Genomic DNA, 19,573 nt, shown 5'->3' with positions numbered 1-19,573 from the left:
CCCACATACTGGCTGGAGAGGAAGGTGATGATTTGTGGAGCAGAAAAGAGTGTTAGCATGAAGATATTGGCCGGGTGAAGTGCTGATTTACCAAACAAATGGTAAGCTGGCGCGGGTAATAATGTGGGTTGGGTGAAGTGCTGATTTACCCAAGGGGGAGAAATGGAGAGAGTGAGGAGTGATGGTGTATAGTACATAAGCTCCTGAAGGCGTTATTGGGAATAGTTTTGACTTACCCACAAACAGGGGGGAGACAGAGGTGCAACACTGAATAGAACATGAAGGTAGAGTATGTTGAACTGATAACATACAGATGAACATGTTGAAAAGGATTATGGGAATTCTTAGGGAGGAGAGTCCTAAAGATGTTGGTGGAGTGGAGTTATCACTAACCCAGGGACATACTAGAAAGTGTGAGGACAACGTTGAGTTTGGCATGAAGGTAAAGCAGAATGCTGCTTAAGCAAAGGACAGTTTGGAGAAGGCCAAATGCAGGAAGGCATATGCTGGTTATAACCCTTAATTACCCAAAGACAGACTGACAGAGGTTGATGGTGATGTTCAGCTAAAAGATGAAGATGTGTGTTCTGCTTTTGACAACCGGGAGAGAGCAGTGACAATACTCAGGGGAGGTATCAAGACATTTGTCGGGCGAACTGTGGACTTACCTAAGGACAGCCAGGAGAGGGGCAGTGGTGCGACTCAGGGGAGATTTGAAGATGTGTGTTGGGCAAAGTGTGGACTTACCCAAGGAGAGACAGGAAAGGGCGGTGGTAATGCTCAGTGGGGACAAGATGACGTTGCCTGATGCCTTCTTAAGCGCTTGCTGTCGGTACAGATTATATCCAAAGTTGGAGGCAGCTGCTGCCAGTTTATTCTGTGGAGTCTTGTAGAATGGATCTTCTTCTTCCACTTCCCCTGCAGGAGGATCAGTCACCTCAGGCTCCTTTGGCGGTTGAAGTGTGTGGTGTGGAGATAGAAATGGGAGATCACACAGTAAAACACATTGGCATATTTCAAGGCAAATAGACCAATCAACTTCTTGTGCTCCCCATACACGCCTTTATTAGTTTTTTTTTTGTTTTGTTTTTCTTTATTCCTTTCTTATGACATTCAGTTAATGTTCTCTAGAAATAACTAAACTACACAATTGTGGGGAAAGTGGGAAGGAAAGTATTAGGGGAAATCCACTTTGAATTGAAGCTAGCAGTGGCTGATGAGGAGATTACCCATATCACTGTGTAGGAAATAACGAGATGTTGGAAACCAGTCAATTACAGTATCTCTTTTAACTGTTTCACTATATCTAGCTAACTGAAAACCATAGACTGTCTCTCACACCTCAACGTCCATCACACTAAGAGTTGCATCCCAGAAAACGATAACTACACCTCGATGGTCATCACGCATGACATGAACACTCTTCCCACATAGGTTCACAAAACAAACACGTCTTCCAACCACATTCCCTACATGGCGTAGCTTTCTGCCCACCTAGGCAAGTACCACAGTGCCCCACATTTGGGGTAGTAAATGTTATATAAAGGCTGCATTTCAATACCTCTGCCTCTTCCACGCCTTCTTTTCCCACTTTTTCACCTCCCTCCAGCCTCCACTTAACTTTGACAGTCTACATACCAATTCTCTTTGGTTCATTTAAATGCCCAACCAACTCTCGTCCTTCTTTCACCGTTTCTCCTTCTCATTCCTCCTCTGCCTCTCCTAACTGTAGCCTGATTCTCCACTCTCTCTCTCTCTCTCTCTCTCGATAGTATAAACTAACCACGTGGTATAGTCAATTACACTTTACAAAGGCATGGTAAACAACCATAGACATTTTACTTCTTCATTCACAATTGGACTTAATCCCCCACTCTCCAGGAAGGTCATAATGTTCCAGGGCCTGGGAGGACCCAGGGTAAGACTCACCTCCTGTCCTGCCGGGTCTTGTGAGCTGGTGGGTGAAAGAAGAATCCCCACAAACAAGAAGACGAGCAAGAGCTTCATTCTGAGACCTGCAACCACACAACAAGTGGCGACTAAAATGCGGTTAGATTGTTGCTTGTGTAACTGGTGCATCTGCTTCATTAACATGTTGTGCAGTTTCCTGCTCGTTCTTTTACACACATTATGAACATTATGGTTTTACTTTTTTTCCAAAAAAGCATACGTTTTTATATAAATACAACAAAAATTTCAGATTTCAGCAAAACGTATTAACAAAGGACTTGGTACCTCTTTGAAGTTCAAATTACTGCTGGGTTTGATTTAGAAATGTGCATTTTATTTGTTGGTTATATGGAGAGAAGATCAGAAGGGGGTATTTTTCCAGTGCAACAGGTCTCTCATTTGCTTGAGCTAGAACTATTGGTGTTGTATATTCATAACTGGACTTTTCTTGCCACATAAATTGGATAACCCAGTCTCATAATTTGGTCTTTTCCTCACACAATTCCAGTGGTCCTGCATATAAATAAAGCACTTCCATTACCTTCTTCCTCTATCTGCAACCAAAAATGAAAATGTTGCCATTTAGCATCCTAATTTAAATCTGCCATGCTAATTCCAATAGAGTACCACTTTCACAACCCCACAACCAGAATTGCTGGCTGGCTAACACAACTCCCCGAAAAAATACATAAGACAGCCATGGAGGAGTAACAAGAGAAATAAACTAGGAGAATCACCCAACCACATAAAGGGGATCATTCCGACTCCCGCCGGCGGCGGTAACTGCACGCCCGGCGGGAGCCGCCGAATGACCGCACCGCAGTCAAATGACCGCGGCGGCCATTCTGGCTTTCCCGCTGGGCTGGGGGGCGACCGCCAGAAGGCCGCCCGCCAGCCCAGCGGGAAAGCGCCTTCAACGAGGAAGCCGGCTCCGAATGGAGCCGGCAGAGTTGAAGGCGTGCGACGGGTGCAGTGGCACCCGTCGCGATTTTCAGTGTCTGCTTGGCAGACACTGAAAATCAATGTGGGGCCCTGTTCGGGGGCCCCTGCAGTGCCCATGCCATTGGCATGGGCACTGCAGGGGCCCCCACGACACCCATTACCGCCATCCTGTTCCTGGCGGTGAAAACCGCCAGGAACAGGATGGCGGTAAGGGGATCGGAATCCCCATGGCGGCGCTGCAAGCAGCGCCGCCGTGGAGGATTCCCTGGGGCACCGGGAAACCGGCGGGACACCGCCGGTTTCCCGTTTCTGACCGCGGCTGTACCACCGCGGTCAGAATGCCCATGGAAGCACCGCCAGCCTGTTGGCAGTGCTTCCGCGGTCGTTGGACCGCCAGGGTCAGAATGACCCCCAAAGTGTTCAACCAGTTATAGTTTTTCAGGATGAGGAAAAACATGTGTCCTCTACAGCCTTTTGGCCTCCCTCCTGCCAACAATCCAGATTGCTTCACTGCTCTTACCAAAGAGGAGAGCTGCTGCAAACGTGTCTTATCAGTATATATTTTTTTCACATAAACCAAGCAGTTCCTTTAGTAACTGTCTGGAAAACTGAGATTGCTCTAGTCGGCACTAAGACAACCTGAGAAAAATCAAGGAAAAGCATTTCCCTGAAAATAACGAATGGCTCTCTACACCATTCTCTTTCCATGGCTCGTCGTTTCTTATTAAGTCTCTGTACTTCAAAGTCTTTCTTGGTTCCCCATCAGTGTTCTCCGGGTTAGATTATGATTCCTTTGCTCTGAATTTGCCATTACTAGTTTGCAATCCTTCTACTCTACTCCATTGAAACTAATCTACTCTGACACTCCGGAAACGTTCATTTTTTATTGAATAAAAAAATATTGGGGTTAATTGTTTTGGAGTGGTGCAGATTGTTTTTTATTATAGTGGGGCAGATTAGACTGGGGTGGGTTGGAGTGGATTGGTGTGGGGTAATGTGGGTTGGATTGGGGTGTACTGCAGAATTATGTGTTAAAGCATTTCAGAGATTACACATAATAAAGAAACACTGTTGATTTGCAATATTTTGAACAAGTTAATTGTCATCTTTTGAGAAAAGCACTGAGCAAAAGCAAAAGAAAACATGAGTGGTAAGTGAAAAAAGATGACTTGCCCTCACATCTATTGGCGAAATTGCCCTGTTGAAAATGGGATTTTCCCATTACTATTATACTATTTCACCAACCGTCCTGTCATTCCCTTGCGGTCATACTTCACTGAACTTCCTCCTGTGTACACTTACCTGGGGCTCCAAGTGACGCCATGTTGCCCTCAAACAATTGCGACCAGCAGTAGGGCATGGCAGGCTCGGCCCCCCCTCTTTTTAGTCCTACTTTCAAGCTGCAGAGCTACAGTGGCTCTCACGCTGGACTGAAGGCCGAACATGGGTGAAACTAGAGATGTACGTAGTTTTGTCAGCTGCTACGGTGCATAATTTCCTCTTCCCTGGGGTGTTGCCCCCATCTCCTTGCCCCTTAGAGGGGTCTGTGGCACAAGCTTGCATGCTTTGAATCCCCTGCATGGCATGAGACAGACTGGCCTACACACACAAAACCATCTCCTGGTTGGCCTTCCAGATTTCCCATATTTTTTCCCCCAGCAGATTTGACCACCTGACACAGCTCTCATTACTTACAATCAGTGATCTCTTTAACGTCCGCCCCACTCCTTTACTTTGAACAGTTAATGACAGATCACGCGCTCCCCCCAGGTAAGTTTCTTACATACAAACAACTACAAAATACTTGCCATACTCTCTGCGATACTTTGGACACAGAACCAAACACAATTCCAATCCTACATTCTATACTCACAATGGGTGTGGATCGCCACCTCATCACCTGAATTTATAAGGTGATACGAGAACTTCTCAAAATCCCTCTCACTGTGCTAAGGAATGGATGGGAGGAAGACTGTGGGAGATTCTTACATGAGAACAGGCTCTGGAGCACTTACAGCAGGTATCGCGAAACTCCTACTTCAAAAATATCCAATTCTTGATACTACATAGAGCGCACCTCACCCCCGTCCAGCTAAACCGCTACTATCCAGATGCGCAGGCTAGCTTCCCCTGCTGTCACGACTCAGACGCTGATCTCAAAACATACGATAGCCACGCCTGTCAATTCGCAGCTATCGGCGTATTATACACACTACTCTGCAAGAGGTCATGTAACTTACAGACCTACACAACATGGGAAGCGTGTACCCTGGGTATTTTTAGGCAGCAAAAGAAACACATAGTGAGTACCTGTTTCGCAGCTCTAGCGCTCCTCCTCGCTAAACATGCACTCACACTTCACTGGTGCTCCCTAACATCCCCGCCAGTAGAGGCTTGGTATGGGGAAATGCGTAAGTGGGCAACTGCGGAGGAGGAAGCCCTCCAGTATGAGGAAGTCCAGCACCTTCGCAAGCATCCCCTCTCCGCCCAGTGGACCACTCTCTCACTGGAGTTCCAACAGAAGGTGGGAAATGATGACCTACCTCCCCGAGCTTCCCCCATCTGCTACTTCACTCGTGATGTCCATGCAGCTACTACCTCCCAAAACTCCATTGTCATGTTCCCCTTCACCCCACTTCCCACTATCCCCCTCCCCTTAGCCCTGGCCCTCAGGCACCCTGCCCGGACTGTGTAGTAGCAGATGGGGATGGCGGGTCAACACTTTTGCCGAGGCTGATTTTACTTTCCTGTCTGGCCCTGCCTGGACCCCTCCAATACAGGACACCTCTGTCCGCCCACCCCGCTACAGCACTCTGCAACAGTGACAAACTCAGGCCCCGAAAGGTCAGTTCTCTCCGTATATAGAGAGAGCACTATTTTGTACATGACGTTATTACTGTGGACGGGGCACCAGAACTGTGCACCTCCGCAGGCTAGTTCCCCATCATGACGTTCTCAATCTTGGTGCCGTACCACTGTTGATGACCCTTGATGGTGGTGTGTCCCCAGTGACATATGGTTAATAAATGCACAGCATACCCTGCAGCCCCCACTTGGTGCAAGAGGCGGGGTCCAATAGTGGTGTTAATATAAAACATACCTCTGGGTGGAGGAGGGAGTGGGGAGTTGATCACCATGTTGATCCTTAGCACCAAAGCACACGGAATAATATCTGACATTCAGTGGGATGGCTTTGATGTCGACCCTCAGCACCACCAGACCCACTAATCAGATAGTCGCTGTTTGCATAAGATTAGCAGAAGAAAAATAAACACAACATTGACAGAAACCATGCAGAGTCCAGATAATACCAACCAACCACAGCCCCTCGTTACTACTTCATAGAGCGACTGTGGGAAATCAATCTATCTTCATCTCTTGCCGCTATCGATTAGCGGTATATTTCTATAAAGACTGTACCCAACAGGCAGATTGATGGATGTAAGAGGACTGCTCTTGTAGAGGATACATGCCTATGTGATACTCTCTGTGAATGATATGCACATGCAGGGGCAGCTCCTCCATTGGGGTGGAGGAGCGTTGCCTCCCTCCCTCCCCCCCCGCCAGCAGCAGAAGCTGCAACACTTTCACCATGAATTAAAAATAAACCAGGTTTATTATTCCTCCGTGATGAAAGGGGCAGGGCATTGGGGATGACAGCCTTTGAGGGGAGTGCTCAGAGTGCATGTGTGTTTGGCCGGCCGTCTCGGGCTGGCCAAACACACATGCGCTGTAGGCTCTGTCAGCAACACGGTTGCTGGGCTGGAAAGAGCCTGCACAGGCTCCCAGTCAGCGCTCCCAGCCAATCCTGACGTTGCTCAGAGCAGCGTCAGGATTGGCGCAGGGCAGGCTGGGAGCCTGTGCTTGCAGCGAGACAGAGGAGAGGAGCGGCGCAGCGAGGAGCTAGGTAAGTTTTTATTGAATTTTATTTTTTATACCCGCTCCCGCACGCTGCTGCCCTACCCGCGCCGCCCCCTCCTCATTAACAGTGCCAGCTGCAACTGTGCACATGTAGCAACTGCCCCTGAAGAGTGTACTGTGGACAGCTATAGGATCGGCTGCTGGAGGAAGTAGAAGCCAATAGAAATGGTTTCTAGGGGGTATACACTCCACGAGTGCTGCTTCTATGGGGGATGTAAACCTAAACCAACTGTCCTAGTAGACAAGATACACCTATTGAGACTAACATTGTGAAAATATACATCTTTTACTATATCACCAACAGGCAAAGATTATAACCCTAGACTATCCATACAAGGAATATAGACGAAGCAAATATGTCTCTAGTGACCACCTCTATAGATACGCATATGGGCATAGAGATAGCCTTTGGAGAGGATATACACATGCAGACACTGCCTTTAACGGTGCTTAACTGCACAAACTGCACTTAAACACTATACACCCAAATAGAATCCCCCTAAAGATGATATGTATTTAAAGACATTTCATTCATAGGCACTGCACTTATGAAGACTGCCTGACAACCCCACACTTTACACCTACACAGCCTGTCCTAGTGTGGACATACACCTATGGACTTTGTAGGTACAGAAGTTATTGCTCCACAGAGCCCGCACAAAAGGAATAAGGGGAATGCACTTATGGAACTTCACTGTTGCATTAAAATAGGTTAGTGTTTTCATGAACACATTCACCTTAACTTATTTAACATGAAAATGTTGCATTTAGGAATAAATATTCACTCTTACATTTTATATGATCTGTATTCATGTTGAGAACCGGGCTTCATTTTCAATACATACAAACACGTAGTGGTAATATGAAATAAAGACAGACATTTCGAGCCGTCATTTACCATCTGAAATTAAGTTAAGTTGGGAAGGCTTTATGCTAGTGCCCGTTTCTCCGTTGGTGTCATTTATGACTGGTTTGTCTCTGATAAAGTCATTTAAGGCTCTGGGTTGACTGCTGCTGCCAGTTGATCTCTAGAGGTCTGGTAAGGCATGTTGGGCTTTCTGTGTCCTAGAACCCGCGCAAGAAGCTGGATCTCAAACAGCATTTGTTGGTCTCTGGCTCTATTTGGTCTGTGGCTATCTGTCAATCTTTGTCGGTCTCTGGGTGTCTAATAGCATCTCTTGACTTCTATGTGTGTGTTAGCCTTTTGCGGTCACATAATGTTATAGGTTTTTGAGTCACTAATAGTGTTTGTTGGACCCTGATGTTTTTCTTGTTTTATGGGCATGTGATAGTATTCTTCGATCTCTGTGCATGACAGTGGTTGTTGATTTCTGAATGTTTTGAAATATCTATTGGTGTGTGGGTATTAGATAATAACCACTGGTTTCACTTTCTCTACAAATGTTCCAGGGTCTCTGAAGGAGCTAGTGAAGTTTGTTGGTGACTGGGTGGCTGACAGTAATCATGGCTCTACAAGTGCAATTCAGTAATTAATTACTTAATACATTTAGACACCGCAAGCAAATCCGCATCCATAAAATAAATGACACCATATGTTTCCTATAAACACATCAATGCAATCCGATAAATTAAATGAATTAATATTTTGCATGTGCATAGCCACTGGAATGCAAAATTGGAATGTATCTATTGGTCTGCCCATCGATCTCAGGATCGTTACTGGTATATGTTGAACTGTGGCTTATGCTACCTTTGTTGGTCTGTAGATAGCTCATGGTCCTTACTGCTCTTTGTACAGCTAGCAGTGTGTATTTTTGTGGGATTTGTATGGTGGTTTGGTGGTCTCTGGGTGAGTGATATGCTTGAGCTTTAGACATCTGATCGTGTTTGGGCGTCTTATAGTATTTTTGATCTCTGGGTGTTGAGAAGTATCTGTTGGTCCGTGTGTACTGGCCTCATTGTGAAATTCGCTGGTCAATTATAAAACCAACTCAATATAAGGGACATGTCGTGCTATATGACAGCCAAAAATGAAAGGCTAACAGATAATGAAGTTGGCATAATAACCTGGACAGACCATTATGGAATAAGCAGAGAGACGATCTGTAACCAGCTGCCTGTATATATCAAACAACTAAGATCCCCCCCAACATTTAAAATAACTTTTGCTTGGTAATATCAAAGTGCTCCCTCAAAAAGTAAGATGAAGCCCACCCGGTGAATTTGGTCATATGGGGTGAGGACCTGATGATGAAGCATGTCACACGGAATCATGTGGATTAGACCCCCTTAAGTCAAAGAATGTATTTACCCACCCTGTAGGTTGGAAATTGAGGTATAGTATTCCTGGTTGGAGAGATAAGCATCCTCTATGATACAGATTACCAGACGCGGAACCCACCTTGAACAAATCCTTCTTCCTCCTCCGTTTTTTTTTTTTGATATATAAAGAAAATATCTAATGTTATTACATAAGCAAGCAACAACAATATCAATTAATTGTATTGACGCTTAGTTAAAACAAATGCAATTTTATCTAAGCTGTTATCTAATCTGATATACTAACCTCTATTATGAACTAGATAGAAACCATCAAAACAGTAAAAGCACTGTCAAAACTTGTCGAACAAAAATTGATATGACCCCAAGTCATGAAAATCACCCTCAGAAAAGCCACAAGCAGATGGCATAAACCAAAGATGACTGTAGGTATAAACAGTTTACCACAACAAGTGAGAACAGGAGGGTCCTGACTAGAGCAATAAAACGATATTTCAACACACACACAGACATAAATTCAAACGAACGATTTCACATATTGCAAGATGTAAAAAAATAAAACTGCATGGATAAGAAGAGGTCACCTCTAGTCAAGGGCTTTGGATTCTGTCCAAAGCATTTCACAGTTTACAGCTTTATTCTCCTCCATGAAGAAATATACTCCTAGTTAGAGCTTTATGTGCTTCAGTGAACATAAACCAGTAAAATTTTACACTCCGTTAGAAATCCATAGCCATGTTAACCATGTGAGATAATCGTGTGAAGAAATCAAACATGTTTGGGGAAAAATGACAAGAGCGCACTTGAATAAATGACATCATTTGTAGCAAATCACATCATTGGAGATTAAAGTTTCTAAGGGAGAGAAATAGATGTTGTTCTCCACCTCTAATTGTAGTGAATCTGGATGGTGACCAATCGGATATGGTGAATGGAGACACTATCATGTAAATCATATTAAAGTAAGGATAATAGATGATTATGTTAACTCCATATTCTCAAACTTTGAGAAACCTACAGAGGGCGCTTTAACTTGTAACAAAAAAACATAAAAGCACCAGGGCTTGAATGAAACCTACCCAGTGCCCAGGGGGTCTGTGCATCGCTTGAATCATTAAGTATTGTACTGTGCATGTTGCTTTTAATTGCTAAAGTAGGGCGCTGTTCTACTCTATGGTTGGTACCTGGTGACATAAAAAAATTAGCCCCTTTAATACAAGGACCTATAGCCTATCATAGGGTTCCAGCTAGCGTTCGCCAAATTAAGAGCTTCCAATTAAGAGCTTTCCCTTTTTTGCAACATAGTACAACAAATTGTTCCTGTAAGCCCTCTAGTCATAAGGCTCAGGTCCTGTAACTTTCTCCTTGGTGATGTCCACGAGTTTGCAGGTTTTTGTACCGGTTTTGCTTTGCATGTCACTGATGCAAGCTCAAATCCTACATGTAGTTTATATATGTAGTGGAACTTCCATTGCACAAAGTGATCTAGGAAATAATTGAGTATTGTACATAGCAAAAAGGGGTCGAGAATGATTCAGGACTGTGGACATAAAATAAGTGGGAGGCTAGTGGGAGGATGAAGGCAGGGACGGGAGCGTTCTCTTCGTAGTTTGGCCTGAGGAGTAAACAGGGACGTGTCTGCATCAGTGGTGTATTCTACGGTCCTTCCATTTAGGAGTTGTGAGCTCCTTTCAGAAGGAGAGGTCTGAAGAAGCACTCTGATGTCCTGTTGTCCAGGTTTTGTTTGTGTTACCTGAGAAGACTCTTTATCTGTATTACCTTCTTGATTCCAAGTCTGGTGATATCACAGCGGTGAGCGTTAAGTCTTCAGAGGTGGTGAGTTTGTCTGCCACTTAGGGCTTTATATTGGTTCTAACTGCCTTGTTGGTGATGCAGCAGGTCCTGCCCCTACAGCATTGGGCCTGTAGGGGCAGTCACTGTAGGGGCTGTCAGGGTAGCTGTAGTACTTTAGCCCTTTGATCAGTCGAGTATGTTTGGGCTGGTGCTTTCCAAGGGAGCAAAGGAAGAGTCAAGTTAACTGTGAGTAAAGTCTTACAACAGTCCAGGTGCGAAATGACCAGGGATCAACCTGTGGTTCTGAAATACAATACATGCAAGTATGTTTGTCTGTGTATAAGTGATAGCTGATGTCTGGATGCTGGAGTTTCTTGACCATCTGGGTTCTGAGGGAATTGCGACTGTGGTTTATGAATACGCAGAGTGTATCTGATGTGATTGCATCCAGCTTTGTGTTGGTGAACTAGTGCTGTTTTCAGTAGATGAATTTGGTATTTTCTGGGTTGAGTTTGATCTAGGCACTTGACATCCAGACTTGCGATAAGGATGCGGCATTTATTGAGCCGATGTATGTTCTCACTTACAGGCACTTTCAAATAGTGTATAATTAGCAGTACTTTATTTGAGCCAGTGGTGCAGGTGGGACCCAATGGCACTATTTTAGGGAACCGGCACTTATTTTTAATTATCAGATTTTGGCCCAGAACAAGAGAGATAAAGGCAACTGGGATGAAAAAGAACCTGCAAATGTGAGATAAAAGTATGTTGGTGGATGAAAGAGGCAGGAGGTAATATCAGATTGGACAATCTTGGCATTCGGCAAACACAGACAGGCAGTGTCAGCTGCGGGTTTCTAAGAAAACTTTGGGCCCTGGAACTTTTTATTTTACAAGTTAAGCACTGACTTGGCATAGAGACCAATCTTATATTTATGGTTATCAAGAACATTCTGAGAGGATCCATATCTAGAAAGGAAACTCTGGGAAAACAGATGAATCCCCTTGAGTCAAGGAGAGAATGGCTTTGCCAAAGCAGCCACCTCAGGAGAGGTGTTTATATATGGCGGTCTCAGCAACTTTAGGGGGCGGGGTGATCAGAGACACCGCGAGCCCTTTGACATGGCCAGTGTTGGCTGCATCATAGTGTGTTTTTTTTGGTGGGAGGTAGGAATTGGGGCAGGCGAGCAACGACGAGAGGATGGGTGGCAGACAATAACAATAGGATGGCAAACAAAAAAGACCAGAGGGGGCAAGGAGGGGAAGCAAGCAAGATGATGGGAAGGGTACAAACAATGATGGGTGGGAAAGCTACAGTGACTAGAGTGGGCAGAAGCACACAACGACAGGAAGTGGACGGGTACAAGCAACAACAGTTAAGCAATGAGGAAGCTAAAACGATGAGGAAAGCAAGGAAAAAAAGTACCTTAATCAGGGTGAGAGCAGAAGAAGGATAGTACTCAAGGAATTAATCAGTACATGGTCAATGCTCCATCAAAGCTAAAAGCACATGGTTAGAAAGTGAAACTGGCACGCAGTGACCAACAAGGAGCAAGGAAATGAGAGTGACAATGAAGCCAGCCAATGGCATGTAATGAGAAGATTCTAAACCCTCTTTAAGTTAACAAAAAATCTTGCAAGTGACAGAGCATGCGCTGTCTCAGGCAAGACGTAAAAAAGTAGAGAGTACCTAGCAACCCCGCCTCACCATTGCTCCAACTCTCTCTGGTAGTAGACTGACAGGTAAATTGTCAGCGAGAGATGCCAGAATAAAACGACTCCTGCTTTCCTAGGCTTTTTCTTGTTTTCTATAAACCCCTACAGCATTTTCCTAGAAGTTCTAAATGTCAGGCTCCACCTCAATGATTCGTTTAGACCTTGAATATTTCATCTGCTCCTTCCTTCTTCTGCTGAGTGTTTTGTTTTGTTGTCTTTGTGCCTCCATCCTGAGCATTTACAAAGCCTCATCCTTCTCTCTTATTCCCTCCTTTCCTTTCTTTTATCTGTCCTGTCCCCTTTCAGTGCTTTCATAGGTTTAAGGAATATATATAACACCAAACAAGAAACAACATAACCTAACCTGATATTACCAACATGTGAAGGGACCCTCATGGTACTCCGTTTATGCTGAATATTGTTTCAAATCAAGCCATGATTTGCTCATAGATTTCCCTGTGAAATCCTTGCACTCACACCAATGATACACTGGGGCATATTTTAAAAAAGTGGCCCTGCACCCAGTGTAGCGCCACTTTCCATGCACCCTCAGTGCACCACTACCACCACCACGTGTGCGCCATATTTGAAATACGGTGCGTCATGGAACAAGGTAGGGGACAATAGCGTCAATTTTTGAATTGACGCTATTGATGTACTGTTCAGGGTTAGCACCAAAATGTTGCCACTATCCCCGAACAGTACATAGGGGCCCATTGTAACCAAAGGTGTGCCCCCTTTTAACGCCTGCACTGAGCAGGCGTTAAAAAATGCCGGAAGAAAATACGCATTGTTTTGCCCCCCCAAATGGAGGAACGCCCCCCTTGCATACATTATGCCTGGCGCAGGCATAATGTTGTGCAAGGGGTTACAAAGTGGTCCAATGCATACATTGTGCCACTTTGTAAATATGACGAAGCGTTTTTGACCATCTAAGGCCACATTAGTGTCATAAAAATGATGCTAATGTGTCATTAGATGGCGCTAGGCCCTCTTAAATCTGGGCCACTGTTTTTTCATGTCAGGATATATGCTGGGTCTGATGGATTAGTAGATTAAGCATCCGCTCCAGTGATCTCCCCATGGCCATAGGTGATCTACTCAGCCTTTCGTTCTCTCAAGGCTAATAAAATCAGCACTTTTAAGTCAAGTAACAATAAACATCTGTTATTCAGAGCCAAGAAACCCATGGGTGAGTGTACCCTTTACAAATACACCTTATGATGGCAAATAGTCATCAAAAACCAAGCACTCAGTGGTGACTAAAGCCTGAATAAATCAGAACTGGTCAGCTTCAATCACATATGAGGGAATCGTTAGATATAGCTACAGCCTCACAACTCCGAATAGAATACATTAGGTTATTGGCAGTTGTGGAGCACTTGATCTGCACTGTTATGAGATTGCTTTGCGTTCAGTTGACTGGGAGTTTCTTTTCCAAATCGTTCTGAGTTTTCCGTCACAGTCAGGTGCCTGATTTGTCTTGTTGAGGTGTGTTATCAGAAGTATAAATGGGTTTGTTCCTATGTTAGGTCAACGTGCCAACTTAAATGAATTGTGAGTGAATAGTGCTTGTAGTTGATGAGTGAGGCTGCAACACTGTACAAAATTAATTTAGAAGTGCTTAGAAGACACTTGTGTAAATTCACATACATTATTTTGTGTGACACAATGCCAATAATGACATAAGGTATGTTGGCTATATGGTCAGGTGGTACAAATGCCACATTCAAGATCAATTCTGTACTGCACTCATTTAGAGGGATCACTAGTCTTCTAAATGTAAGCATTAACCAGGGACTGAAGGAAACAAGTACTGGCAAAGCCAGTAGGTCTGGCGCTGACTGCCCACCGTTTGACTTTGTCAAAGTGTGCTTGTTGTGTCATGTTTTTTTAAAAACTTTGATGTTGGGGAAGACGCCGGTCCGATAAAAAAAAAAAAAAAAAAAAAAAACGCCTAAAACCAAAAACGTTTTTGAGTTTCAGAATGCACCCTGTGCAATAGTAATCTTTGCCACTGAAAGGAACTACTTTTTTGAGGGGATGTGCTCCTTGTGAAAGGGTACCTTGTCACTCATTGTGGAGTTGCCTAATGACTGGATTCAACTGACCCATTCGCCCATGTGGTTTGCAGTAGTCGGTTGAAAAAAAAAAATGTGAATGACACAGTAGCAAGCCAATGGATGAAAAGGGATGCCAGAAAGTACTGGCTAACACCAAAATTAACATGCATTATCAAAGCCAACAGGTCTGGCGTTGGCTGCTGACATTTTGGCTTCGCCAATGCTTATTTTCTTTATGAATGCTTTTTGTATGAAGGCAACCATTGCATGACAACATATATTGTCTACAACCGAATATTTTTATAATTTTGATGTAAAACAACATATTGCTCCATGCTGTCGTGGGCGAAAACTAAATGTGAATTCCACTGTAACAGACCAGTCCGTGAAGAGGGCTGACTGGCAGCCTTTAAATGTGTGTATAATGTATATAATTCCAGACTTAAAAATGAAAAGATAAAAAAACACGGGGAATGCACAGCACAGAGTATCAGAGGGGAGGAACCTTGTCAAAGGAGGGCAAGTCCGGAATAAATGAAAGGTGGGGGGCTGGTCTTAGATAAAGGACAGGAGAGAGCAAATCTTGGTGCAAAGGACAGGTCAGATTAGAGGTCGCGGAGGTACACCTGGGGCTGATATGAAAAAGGACAGCTGGGGACATAGGGCAAGAGAGAAGTCAGCCTGGGGTCAAGACATCGGATAGGCTGGAACAAAGGAGCGCGTGTCACGGGGTGAGCTTGATGAGAAAGAGGACAGGAGAGAGGTCACTCTGGGACAATGCAAAGGGGAGAGCGAAGGTTAGAAGACACGTCGAGAGAGCAGGCGGGGACGGAAGAGAGAGGTGCGGGGGCAGCTTGAGGCGCAAGAGAGCGGAGATCAAAGATCAGTCTTGGACAATGAACCGGAGGGCGATCCAAATGGGATAAATGGAGAGGTGGGAGGGAAGGATAAAGAGGAAGGCAAAGGAATGTTAGACTGGGAGAGGAGAGGGGGTTCCTCTGGGTTGAACAAGAGTCCAGAATAGCCCTCAGGACATAAAACACGGTTGTGGTGAGAGGGAGGGAGGGAGTCAGTATAAAACAAAGGAGGCTCATGTAGAGCTGAGATGAGGAACCCAGAGTTTGGGGGGCGGGGGTGACTTTGGAAAAGAGCGAGCTTGATTGACAGGTGTTGCAGCATCTGGAGGCTCCTGCCCTGTAACTTCCAGCCAAGTTTCGGTCTGACGTAAGTCGGCAGGGGGTATCACCGGTATGTACTTCGTTTGCTTTAAAAATCAGAAAATGCATGGAAAAGCTACTTTTCTTTGGGCCTGTGGATTTTGGGCTCACAGATAACTACCTTCCCACCCCTTTCCCTGCAACCCTCTCAGCTTCCACGCATACACTATCACAAGCGCAACTTGAGAGCCCCGTAATAGGCACTTCTCTTGTCTCTTTTCTCACCGAAGCCTTTAGCGGAGGGGCCAAACACCGAAGGCGCCCCTTTAACCAGTCCAACCCAGCGGGAGGCACCGATGGCTAATGTGGGCAGTTAGTATACTCCTAAATATCTGACGACAATGTCGCCAGAAACCCCAGGTTCCAGCATTGGGGTTTAATTTAGAAGTCATTTTTCCAGTTGTGTTAGGCTAGGTGGATCAATTGAAATTAACCAAACAGACAACTCCCAGGATGCATCAAGTTGATATCGAAAAAGCTAGGGTTCAAGCACCTAGTCATCTCGTATCTTTACATACCCCAGGCTCTGTGCTGCTCAGTCTAGCGCTACACTCGAGCCACAAAAATATAAACGTCCCTTCGTTTTGTTCCGAGTGCAGGATACGAGACAAATGCCCCTTTACTCACCTGTAAGTCAATGCCCTCCCTTGGGACCTAGCACCACTCTTGTTCGATATCTCTTCTAGGCGCAGGCTCCCTGGAGCCCCAGACCGTGTTCTTCTCCGAGTGCTGCTCTCGGTTTCCCGGGGCTGCCCACACTGACAGTCTCTCCTCCCTCGGGTGCTGCGGGTCCCCTTCACCTTTTTATTCCCCGCCCGTGGGGCTGGCTGACGTGGGAGCCCGGTCCGAACTGCCTCTGACAAGTTTCAGTCTGAGAGCAGGGATTAGCCAGGGGCCGCGAACAAGCCCGAGCAGGAGGGAGTGGAGAGAGCGAGGCACGCTGTGGGGCGGAGGGAGAAAGTGAGGGGGCAAGGGAAGGGGGAGGGAAAAGGGAGACAAAGGGTTAGAGAAAGGATGGATATCGTGAACGGCTCAGAAGTCAGCAAAGGCAAGAGAGGGAATGAAGGGGGGGGGGGGGGAGGAGCGAACGTAGATGGAGGAGAGGAGATTTCGAGTAAGGAGAGAGCAGATCACAAGGGGCAGAGAGAATGAGGGTGAAAAGGGTCAGAGGCGAATTCAATCTCATATGTCGCTATTTAACGATATGCCTAACTTAGTGCCTCATCCTGTGCGCAGCAAAGGAAACATTTTCAGAAAGGAGGGAGAAGCATGCCAGAAGGAGGTATAAAGGGCTCGCCTATTATTGAGGCAGAAAGATATGGGGGCACCGGAGGGAGTGGCTGAACAGATGTGGGGAGAGGGAGGGGAGTGGCGGAGAGGAAGAGAGCACGAGGGGCGCGTTACCTCACGTCCCCTCCCTTTTATTCCTGAACGCACCCTAGAATTTATGTAAGAAAGCTGAAGAACAGTTTTTAACCCCTCCCCCACTACCTCCCAATAACCACCCCTACTCCGAAAGATACAATCTCCCATCACACGTGAAAGATGATCCGTATCTTCTCGATTCTTTCAGAGGCCACGTATAAGGAACCCCGGGACCACACGTGTGCGCGTGATGCGAGTTATGTGACAGCCCCCTGTCAGGCGCTGACTCGGTGCTTTCCGAGCAGCTGTGAAGACAGAGGACTGACGAAGACAGGAAAGTGCGAAACTCTGAGAGAGCTGAAGGCGTGAGCAGAAGACGGGTTATTAGTTGTGCAGGAGGTGACTGACTCCTGCAACTAATAGGTCCACCATTGTCTCCTTCCTGAGTACACCCTTGTAGCACTTGAGTCTCTCAGGGTAGCAAAACAGAGCAGGCTAAGGCCTGTTCAGAGGAGGTGTAAGCTGGTAATCTCCATGCACTGGCCCACAACACTCAATACACTATTGTCGATTCGGTGCTTTTTCTTTGGAAAGGAAAAGTACATTACTTGCACACCCACTACTAAGTACTGTACAGTAATGTACAAATAAATACATCAGGCAGATGGAAATTCCTTTGCTGACACCCTTGTATCTCATTTGACCACTAGTGGGTCATAAACTCCATAATCTCAATACCCCCACCAATTTCAGAAGCAACATCACAATACAAGGAGCTGTCATTTTAAATCAAGCTGGCCTATGGGCTTTGTCAAGGTGGCACCTCATCAATATATAAAGCAAGCTTATTGGCTTTGTCAGGGTTACTACACATTTTATTATCACAATTAACACCAATACATTCAACAACAAGTGAATTCCTATGTTCAAGCATTTTAAGTAAAGCATTACATTCAAGAAACATACAGGTGTCTGAGTATTTCTTTTACTCTGCTCAAGCCATGTAATATAGCCATAACACCAACCACTGAGTCCCTGAACTCCAGAGCACAAGAACAAAAGTTTAGCTTAAGGAGTGCTTTTGAAAAGAATATAAGATGGCTTTGCTGGTAAGGTCATACTATTCCAGTCCCCAGAAACTTAGTGCAATTTTATAAAAGCAGTGTGAGGGTCCTGTGCCTCCTGCAGCTCACTCACAACACATGGCAAAACATTGGTGGTGCCCATGCCCCTCCCAGGGCCACCATAAAGCACATAGGATATTGAAATTAGCCCCTGCAGGGCATTTGGGGTACATATTACATGTGCATATTTAATCAGCGGGTCTCCCATGCTCATTTCTTTAAGCCTCAGGCCACACAGGCCTTTTCTTTTTTTTAAACCCAGATGCCCTTGCCCACCTGGGCACCTCGGGGAGCCCACTCCTGGCTGCATCCAGAGCAGCAATGTGTGGTGTCTGGTTCCCGCCAGGAATGACACAGGAAGTGGGGAGGCCGCCCACCAGTACCTTCCTCAGGCCATTTTGCTGGGTCTTGGGGTCCTGATATCCTCCATGACTGTGCAGCCCTCATCCTGCTTTGTGCACTTGTGAGTGGGGTCCCTGGAGCTAAAGTGAGTATAGGGTTGGAAGGTACACCCACACCCCTTCTCCCATAAATTTCCACAACACAGTTGTACCAATCCTGTAGGGGTGTCTCCTTGCATTGGGTATCGTGGAAGGGGTCCCCTAGTTGGGAGAATGCAATGATTAAACAAGCGCCGACCCCGGGGGAATTTCTGAGAAACACAGGGAAGCCACACATGCTCCTTTCTCAAAAGGTTAAGTCTTTGCAGGCCAAAACTGTGAGTTATCGGGCCGATTTCCTTGCTCTGTGGCTCATTTTGCTTCTGCTACCTCCAGGCTCATGGTTTTATTGGCTCCTTATGACAGTCTTTTCCTATCCTGGCTCCTGGTGCTGCTCCCCTGTTGGCGGGGGTCTCTTGTGCTTCCCCTTTGCTACCAGCCAGCAGTGCACCCTACTGCTCACACTCCCAAGGCCCAGAGCCTCCTGGCACTCGGGGTGGTAGTGGAGTTCAGATCTTCCTTCAACTGGTCCTCATGGGGTACAAGGGGACCAGAAAGTCTGTCCGACTCGCAATTTCCGAGTCGCAATCCCGGATGCAGAACGGTGTCTCAGACACCGTCTGCAACTCGCTATGGGGTCGCACAGACCCACCTCATCAATATTCATGAGGTGGGTCGCATTTTGCGACCCCATAGCGAGTCCCTGCACTCACAGGGATGGTGGCCTGCTGAAGTCAGCAGACCTCCATGTCTGTGACTGCTTTTTAAATAAAGCAGTTTTTTTTCTTCATTTTGCAGCCC

General features: G+C 45.8%; 1 protein-coding gene across 2 annotated transcripts in view; it reads right to left on the bottom strand.

The window, feature by feature from the left end:
• The window catches only part of SERPINF1 (serpin family F member 1), an 82,362-nt gene extending 65,457 nt beyond the window's left edge, over positions 1–16,905 (bottom strand). The window contains exons 1-3 of one of the 2 annotated variants that reach the window (XM_069226132.1): positions 16,471–16,905; positions 1,930–2,015; positions 748–946 (exon numbers count right to left, since the gene is read on the bottom strand). In XM_069226132.1, the coding sequence (XP_069082233.1) occupies positions 748–946; positions 1,930–2,007 (277 nt within the window). In that variant the 5' untranslated portion in view covers positions 2,008–2,015; positions 16,471–16,905. Of the gene's footprint in view, positions 1–747; positions 947–1,929; positions 2,040–16,470 lie in introns of both variants that reach the window. The other variant, XM_069226131.1, reaches the window with a different exon arrangement.
• Positions 16,906–19,573: the final 2,668 nt, after the last annotated feature.

Source organism: Pleurodeles waltl, chromosome 3_1 (assembly GCF_031143425.1).
Source record: "Pleurodeles waltl isolate 20211129_DDA chromosome 3_1, aPleWal1.hap1.20221129, whole genome shotgun sequence".
Classification (NCBI taxonomy): Eukaryota; Metazoa; Chordata; class Amphibia; order Caudata; family Salamandridae; genus Pleurodeles; species Pleurodeles waltl.
The sequence above is the reverse complement of the archived record's forward strand: the minus strand, read 5'-3'. Positions and strand labels throughout refer to the sequence as shown.